General features: G+C 34.9%; 1 protein-coding gene across 1 annotated transcript in view; it reads right to left on the bottom strand.

Moving 5' to 3' along the window:
- Positions 1–2,660: 2,660 nt before the first annotated feature.
- Positions 2,661–9,462, bottom strand: part of RGS21 (regulator of G protein signaling 21) — a 65,958-nt gene continuing 59,156 nt past the window's right edge. Inside the window, exon 4 of the mRNA XM_058533898.1 lies at positions 2,661–2,864. Coding sequence (XP_058389881.1) covers positions 2,661–2,864 — 204 coding nt within the window. The remainder of the gene's footprint in view (positions 2,865–9,462) is intronic.

The raw sequence follows: 9,462 nt of genomic DNA, 5'->3' as shown, positions 1-9,462 counted from the left end.
GGCTGAAATAGATCCTTTCTAGGCAAATATAAGAAACTGTATTTGCATAAACTTATAGGAATCAGTACTCATTATTGATGAATTATTACTGTTTGATATTCAAAAGAACTCAAAAGGATTTTAGATAAATTCATGGATTGTAGCTCCATGTTGGATTGTTAAAAAATATATCATTTAATTTCTTTAGGTCTGATCTAGTGGAGGACAAACATAAATTGCTTTAAAATATGCTTTGTAGGAACTCAGAAAATGGAAAATATTGCACTTGGGAAAACTCTTCTTAAAATTTGAAAATCATATCTATGTCAATGTCTTGTAATTTTATTGCTGTTTTATTGCATAGCTTAGTTTTTAATGTAAGCACTTCTTAAATCTGATGTAAATAGTTTTAGAAAAAGGCATTACATAATTACTGAATATTTAAATACATTACTAGGAATGTTAATGTTGTTATTCATTTTTTGCTAGTTAATCTTTTTTATTTAAAAATCCCATTCATAAAATCACTCATCCATGATAACTGATGAAATAAAGTACCATACGGAGTGAAAGAGACGTAAGCAGAACCACCTGTGAAAGATATACATCTAACATTTTGCTGAAAATCCTCACTTCCAAGTATTACAAAAACCTGAAATTGTTTTTATTCCCCAAACCTGCAATTGTTTTCCTTCTGTGGAATCAGAAAACTTATTATTATGGTTTGGGATTGGGAACTAGTTGAGGAGGTGGGAGGAAAGTATTGAGGGTCTTTGGTTGTGATCTATTGGAGGTCATTTAACATCAAAGTTTTCAATGAATCACTTTGACACCTACTGTATTTTTACCCACTGACAGTCATCTACTGCTTCTAGGTGGTGAAAGTTTGATTTGTGGCTTCCTATGTATCATTGGAGAAAACTTGAGAGGCCATAATTAAACATGAAGTCTTACTCTATGATAACAAGAAGAAAGTTGCAAACTGTAGGATAGTTTGAACATTCAGTGAAAGGAACAGTGCCTGGATATTTGAAGATTAGTGGGAATTTAGCTTCTCAGGCATCAGCACAGCTCTAACTGGGGAGGAGACTACCTCACTGCTCACAGGGAGCTGGCGTGGCACTATGGGAAAATCACGTGTTCTTACCAGCTCTGCCGCTCACCAGCTGTGTGAACTTAGAAATAACTGAGATCTTGTTTTTTTCATGTCTAAAAGGAGGAATGTTATTTTAATTTCTAAATTTCCTTCTATCTTTTAAAGTCTTTTTCGTCTCTGGGAATGATTTTAAAATTTCCTATTTAAATAGAGACTAAATTAAGGTTGGAACCTCAGAATAAATGTTGAAAAGTATATGGCTATTTTCCACTAAGTGCACTTGAAAGTGCACTGAATACGTCACAACCGTTTGCATGACACCTTCCTTTAAAGAATTTGCAAGTGCGTAGGGAATATTCCATTTGCATGTGTTTAAATGTTTATTTTTCATGACAAAGGGGAGACAAAATTTTGTCTATCAAATGAATAGTTTGTGGAAGCATAGAATATGCTATTTTTCCTCCATTTTTTAATGTTCCAATAATCTGCAAAGTAGAGATACCAACAAAGATAAATAAATCTGTGCAAATAAAATGGAAACATGGAAAATCTGTTGAATCTTTATAGCTTCTCATATTGACGTGAAATTAGTCATACTTATCACAAGACATTTATATATAGAAAAAACCATTTTAGGAACATCTCAAAATAAATGCATTTAAAACATTTCTTTGAGTTTTATAAACAAATTTCAGTGCTGAATGAGTGAACAGATACTTAACTCCACAATTATTTGAGTAGATAATGTTGCAATAGTTTTTTATATTATGGGACAATCACTGCCATGCATGTGAGGACTTATGCCTTATCATGTAAGGACTTAACCATGCTCCTTATTTCTCCTCTTTCCTTTGTATTCTTATTAATTTAAGAACATCAATCTTCCCCACCCCCAAGCTCTTTTCCATATATGTCTATGTGACACCATTGAATTAAACCAAATGATATATTTTGACAAAATATGATCAATGGTGTTATTAGACATATACATATACATATATATAAATATGCATACATTCTTGTGGTTTTTCTTTTTAATTAATCTGAGGGCTGTAGCAGTTTAGACAACCACCACATTTATATGTAGCAGATTCTGGTTGAAAAGAAATAATTGAATACACTAGATGGAGGGTTATGTTCTGGTTCAGAATTTCTCTTTTTACAGAAGTGAGGTTTTGAATAATGCAAATGGTATTTAAAATCATCTGTACGATGCTAAACAGGCTCCCAGTCAGCAACATGAAGATCTATCATTCTTTGAATTCATAATATCGTAAGAATATCTACTTATGGTTTAAGAGTGTATTATATCTCCATAAACTCCCCTTGTACTCTCCCAGTAGAAGATTAAGTACCTGATAAAATGAATAAATTCTAAACAAATGATTTAGAAATTCAGACTTCATATATAAAAAAGTATTTTTCTGTTAGAGCAAAAAAAATGTTTTCTAAACTCTAAAAAAACATATTGTATTGTATATTTAGAATATTTTAGCCTTGAAGTATGGTGACTAAGAGTTGATATTTTCTATTACTTGTTTTCTCCCAAATTATAACCTGATTATTAGTTTGTCATTAACCTTCTTTACAAGAAAGGGAGCCATTTTTTATGATTTCCAACCTGTTTGCTATTTACGAGTTTCTTATAGATCTCTGACTTTAGAAATCGAGGAAAAGAATCCTTGACCATGAGACTGTAGATCAACTTCTGAGCCTCATCAAAACATTTGAGAGTTGGTTCTGCAATATTCTTCGAGATGAGGTCCCTGGTACTGAAGTCAATGTTAACCTGTGGAAATAAATTTGCATATCATTAGATTACTTTAATCAAATCATACACCATTTATACAGATGGTAGATGCACATATTATTTGAATTTTTTTCTAAACACAGTTAATCTGATGCAAAACAGCAGACAGGTCATGGGTTCATTTTCTGAAATGCAGAAACACGTGCTTGGTTTAATTATTTTTTCCTAGGTTAATAGGGTTGGCCTTGACAGAAAACAGAGATAAAGCCTTATTTTGAGATTATTGAAAAACGGCAAAGTGAAAAGGCACATGAGATATTTTGTGATTTAAAATTTTTTTTCTTTTCCCCTCCTTTATTTTTTTCCATTACTTTGGCCTTAATACCTAATATGTACTTTCTATAGGCAGAACAATAACTAGAATTTTCTGGGTTGGCTTCCACCAACCCACTCCCATTCTCCATACCTCCCTCTGTTGTTTCCCACAATGTTGCTTTTCATTCTAATTTGTATTTCTTTTTGTTTGTCAAAATGGACCAAATAACACCTCCCTCTTCACCCACTCACATGCCCCCCACAGAATATACATATACAGTCGTCCCTTGGTATTCTCAGGGGATTGGTTCCAGGACCCCCCCAGATGCCAAAATCTGAGGATGCTCAAGTCCCTTATATAAAATGACAGAGTATTTGCATATAACCTACACACATCCTCTTGCATAGTTTAAATCATCTCTAGATGACCTATAAAATGTAATACCACGTTAAGTGTTATGTAAATAGTTGTTATACTGTATTATTTAGGGAATAATGACAAGAAGAAAGTCTGTACATGTTCAGTACAGACCCAACTATCGTAGGTTGAATCCAAGGATGTGGAACCCTTGGATAGGGAGAGTGGACTGCATATGTGTGCGTGTGTGTGTATGTATATCCTTGCCACTACCACACATAAGTATCCCCAGCAAGGTCCAATAGAGATCTATTATTTTGGAACAGACACCATTCACCTGCAAATATGTAAAATGCCCCAAATCTTCTTGTGGACATACTTGTCCAACTCTACACATATTCCAGGATATATTCTGAGAAGCAGAAAATTTCATATCCAAGTTGTTTAAACTGAAAATATTCATGAAATGCCAAAGAGATTTGAATCTTAAAATTAAAAGCTCATCCTTTTAAGTAGGTGCTATAGTAGGTCTTATTCATCATTCTGTTTTCTGACACTTAGCAGAATATCTGCCACATAATAGGCAATCAACAAATATTTGTTGAATAGAATTAAAATGTCTCTTGGCAAAATGGGGGTGATTGTAAAAATGCCAGAATTTTTGGAACTAGTGAAAAAAAGACTACAAATGACAATTTATGCTTATTGAATTGAAGTTAAAAGATAGGCAGATAGACCTGCCATCAAATCTCTCCTCGGCTACTTACCTGCTATTCATATGAGTGAGGCAAGTTCTATCATTTCCTTGAATCTTCAATTTCCATGGTGTAAAAGAGAATAGTAGTAGCATCTATCTTAAAGTGTCTTAAGGACTAAATGAGATAAGTAATATAAAACTATTTTAATATTATTATTCTAGGAAGAAGAAAAAAATTTTCATTTGAAAAGAATCATCCAAAGGCTACTATTTGTTCACAGATGTTTTCTTTCTTTAGAGATTTCAGCTACTCAGTGATCAGACTACATCTGTACTTTTATTTCTTTGATCATCCTCTTAGGTCCTCCATCAAAGTTCCTGGTCAAATGCTACAGCTCCCTTGAAGGCCTCAAAATCTGGAATCAGTTTCTCCTTCTTTATACAGGAAGATAGTGCAGAGTAATGGAAAGACTTTGAGATAATTTTCCAATCTGTATTCTAACACTTACGACCTTGGTGACCTGGGATGAGTTACTTTAATATTTTTGAGCACTGCTTCCTCATCTTTAAGCTAGGTAGCTCCTGACTTGAGTTGTTATAAGAGTTAAAGTGAGATGATCCATACAGTCATTGATTCCACAAATATTTATGAGTTTCTATTATGTGCTAAATGCTTTCTATATTTGGGGAAAGATAACCAACAAGTAAATAAATAGCATTATTTTAGATATAAACTTGAAGGATGAGAAGCAGCCAGTTCACTAAGAATCTGAGGAAAAACACTTCTGGCAGAAAAAAACAACAAATGCAGAGTCCCTGATACAAGAAAGAATTTCTTATGTTCTGAAGAGCCACTATGCCTGGATGGCTGGAGTGTAGGGTGTGAGAAGAATGTTCCTGTGATGAGGTTGGAGGAGGGAATACAGGCCAAGTCCTGTAGGGTTTATGTGCAACGGTAAGGAGTTCTTATTTTTCTACCAGAAGCAACAGGAAGACGCTGAAGGGTTTTGAGCAGGAAAGTGACGTGATAACACGTTATGAACCTTGTATAGTGCCTGCCTCACAGTAGGACTCAGTGAATAGTGGCTGTTATCAAGATCTTGAAGTGGTTTTTAAACATCTAGTATAGTCTGTTTCATAAATCCCATCTTGTGTTGTGGTCATATGAGAATATGTTATCTGTTTCCTCCTTTAACTATGCTGTTAATTCTTTAACAGCATCACCAGAAATTTATTTAACTTGACATCCCCCATAATGGTAAATATAGTAACCTAACTCATTTAGGCATTCATTCATTGGATGAACGTTCACTGCTAGCAGGGTTGATGTGTGCCTGGTGCAGAGTATTGGCTTATTATTATTTTATCAGAACTGAACTGCAATAACTCCTCATTCCCTATTTAAAAATCCCAAAACCCTATCTTGGCGTTCGTAGCCTTTAGAACATAGTCCCAATTTATATCCTTTTTTTCTTCTATGTATGCCCTGTATTCCCACCAAGCTAGACACTTCCTCTCAAACTCCTTGTATTTTGCTGCCTATGAACATTTTTCCATACCATCCCAGGCTAGCTGAAAGTCATTCCTTTTCACCTAAGTCTTTCACAGTCTTTTATGTCCTTAAGACTACATTCAAATACCGTCTACCTTGTGAAGTTTACTTGTGGATTTTTTCCATTTCTGACCTCTCAAAGGACCTTGTGTTACTTAGATGATATTTACATTTTGTGCATCCCTCGCTATGCCTTGCATAATGTAAGGACCCAATAAATCTATGCTGTATAAATAAAGGGAAAAGTGTTTCTATAGTTTTTACAAATCATGTTTAAATTTTATAGAGAACTATTTCGTTTCAACATAATACTGATGATTAATATCCTTTATTGAAATATATTAAGCTTGTACTTCTGACTGATCCCTCTTGTTTTTTTGATTGCCTGTTTTCATACCAAGGAACTGCCAACATTAGCTATTGATAGCTGAGTGATAAGCAGAGATACTGTTCCCAGGAGATAATCAGCAGTCTTATGAAGCTGTGCCTTGGCAATTCAGCTTAACATCAGTGACAAAACATCACACCCACATGTTTGCATAAATGTCATTATTTTTCTCCAAGTTGCTCAAGCTCGAAACACAGAAATCATCTCTGACACCTCTTTTTTCTCTGATCTCTTATCAGAGAATATACAAAAGAATATATATTTTTCCTCATTTGCCTTTTATTTGGTAATTTCACAATGGTCTTATTCATTCTCACTCCTGTCTCTCCAGTTTAGGCTTTTATAACCTGATCTCTTCCCAGAACTATGGAATTTACCTCTAAGCTGATACCTCTTCTTACAAGGTCTTTCCCTTCTGAACACGTGGGCAGCATTACTATATCAGTTTCACCAAAATATTACTTTCGTTGTGTGAATATTCAGCTGAAAACCCATTAATTTCTATAACATAAAATTTAAACATCTTACTCTGCATTTGATCTTGCTCATGCCTGAAGTTCAATGTGTTGTTTTAAAATCATCTCCTACTTATCCTTACTGGTACCCATAAAGCTGTCTACTCTGTTCTCAAAGCGAATCTTCCACCTAAAGCCCTTGTTTATGCTGTTTCATCATCTGAAATCCCTCTCACCCCCACAATTTTATTTTGTACGGATTGTCCTCACCCCTTATGATTTAGCTAAAGTTGAATATCCTCTGAGAAGCCTTCCTTGGCCACAGAAGGAAAGTCACTATAATTTCCTTATCATTATTCATTATTTTGACTTAAAAATCTTGAGAAATTTGATTTCTTGCTTAGGCAGATTTGGATACAAAGGCTTCTGTTAATGTTAAGTATTCAATCTGATTAACAGAGAAAGATTAGTCACTACAAAGGGAATTCAATAGTTCAGGAGATGGAATTAACCTGTCTTTTATCTGCTTTTACCTGTTTCTTTCACTAATTCCTTTTTTCCTACATGCCTTCAAATATGAGCACAGCAAATACGCATTCTCCAAGTTCTAGCCCAAGTCTTCAGTCCCTACATTTTTTTTCTTGGTGGCTGTCTTCTCTGATGGCAAAATATTTGATCATGGCACTATCTCTAAAATAATCATATGGATAATTAAAGATGGTTATTTTAACTATAAATAATAACAGTTAATCTTTACTGACTATTAGTATTGATGTGCTAAACCTTTGTATGGCTGCTTTATGTCATGTACACATGACTATAAGATGAATAGTATTATTATCCCTATTTTTCTGGGAAAAAAACTAACATATCTGAAAAAGAGTTATATTATTTGTAGTCATTCCTAAAATTTATTCCAAGTATTGTATGGAATGGGTGCTTAGGAATTGTGCCAGGATCTGAAGATATAAAGATGATTAAGATGAAAAGTCAATCAAGAAGACAGATTTTGAAAAAGCCATCCAAAGGAAAAAAATACGCTTTCTGAAGGAAATGAGATTTTAAGCTGGTCTTTGAAGTGTTATTACGAATATAGAAGATTAAGGAAGGGACTTGCACGTGGGAGGGTAAACTGAAAGAAGCCCAGTGGGTTTTGAGGGGAAGAAAGGCAAGAGCCTGGAGAGGCATGAAGGTTGCAGATCATGTAGGACCCTGTAGGTCTTGTTAAGAAATTTTTACTTAACCTGAGAGTAATGAGGAGAATTTTAAGAAAAGGACGGATATAAACACATGTTTGAAAAAGCATATCATTGACTATCGTGTGGCATAATAGCTGGGTGTGGATAAGGGGAAGAAAAATTAGGAAACCATACCAGGGCTTCAGGTGGGCAGTGATGGTGGAATAGGCTGGGTAATGTCACAAGGAATGAAGGGAAGCGTATCAAAGATATTTAGAACGTAGAATGGATAGAACTTGTGATTGAATAGTTATGAGCTGGGACGAGGGACAAAAATCTTTAAGAATGACCAGATTTTAGAAATATTCTGAAGAATGATCTGACAGAAAGTGCTAATAGATTGGATATGGGGTATAAACAGAAGAGAAGAATTAAGGATGACTACCAGTTTTTTAGCCAGAGCAAATAGAAGAACGGAGTTGCCATTAGCTGAGATGGAGAGACTCAGATAGAAGAAAGTTTTGAGCAGAAAATCAAGACTCAGATTGGAATCTGTTAAGTTTGAGATGCCCTTTTAAAGCCATAGGACTGGAACAGAAACTGGGAGAGTAAGTGTAAGCAAAAAATAAATGAGGACCACGTCCCCTCAGTATAGTGTATGTTGGGTTATGAGTAGGAGCAGCAAAAGAAATTGTTAAAGGGCAGCCAGTAAAAGAGGAGAAAATCGAATATTAGAAGGCAATTGAAGATAGTATTTCAGTTCAGAGAGGGTGATCAATTTTGTTCAACTCCTGAGAAGTCAATTCAGGTGAAGTTAGAGAATAGGCTATAAAAGTACTTTGTCTTTTCTTCTCGACTCCCAAATTTTAGTATCAGGAAAATAGTGAAAGTATTAGGCCTGATATGTATTTTGATGCATAAATTCCTTCAATATAATCACTTCTGGGGACAAGTCTGAGAACTGCACCCCCAACTTTGCACTCATTTGAAATTTGATTTTTGGTTGGATTCTACCAGAAGACAAATGGATAAATTTCTATCTTAAAATGTAAGACAGGAGATGTTGAGCTTGGAGTAGACTGAAGGTGGGGCTGTAACAGGAGGTGACTCTCGAAGGATGCAGACTTTCCAACTGTGCGACTTTGAGGCTCTCCTGAGCTTCTTGAGAGTTACAGAGAAGATTAGACTTTACTGAGCATCTCAAACTGGTAGGTCCAGAGCGTGGGCTGAATAGTGTATCAATTGGTGAAATAAGCAGATGATATATACACCTCTACTATTTCCTGATATGAATAGTCGCTTGCATTTTTTTTCGTATCACTACTCTTTAGTTTCAAGGACTCTGAGAAATACCATATTTTATTTGCTTATTTTTTAAAAGGTCACAAATTATCTTATCTATCTGGGACCACGGCACTGCCAATCTCAGAAAACCAGACGCAGGATTGTGATTCTTACGGAATGACAGCTGAGATGTCATTGCAACTGTTTAGAGGCTTTTAAATCCTGTCAACTTTGAAAAAGCCTTGACACAGCTGACATTGACACCAATCCATTACACTAAAGTGACTGTCTTCTGAATGATGTTTGTGATAGTTGTTTAAAAACAATTTATTATAAAGATCCAGGCTATTTTAATACTCAGGTGATGTTGTTAACTGCAGATTAGGAAAGCCAAATTCCTCTTTTCTACA

This window comes from Diceros bicornis, chromosome 38 (assembly GCF_020826845.1).
Source record: "Diceros bicornis minor isolate mBicDic1 chromosome 38, mDicBic1.mat.cur, whole genome shotgun sequence".
Taxonomy (NCBI): Eukaryota; Metazoa; Chordata; class Mammalia; order Perissodactyla; family Rhinocerotidae; genus Diceros; species Diceros bicornis.
The sequence above is the reverse complement of the archived record's forward strand: the minus strand, read 5'-3'. Positions and strand labels throughout refer to the sequence as shown.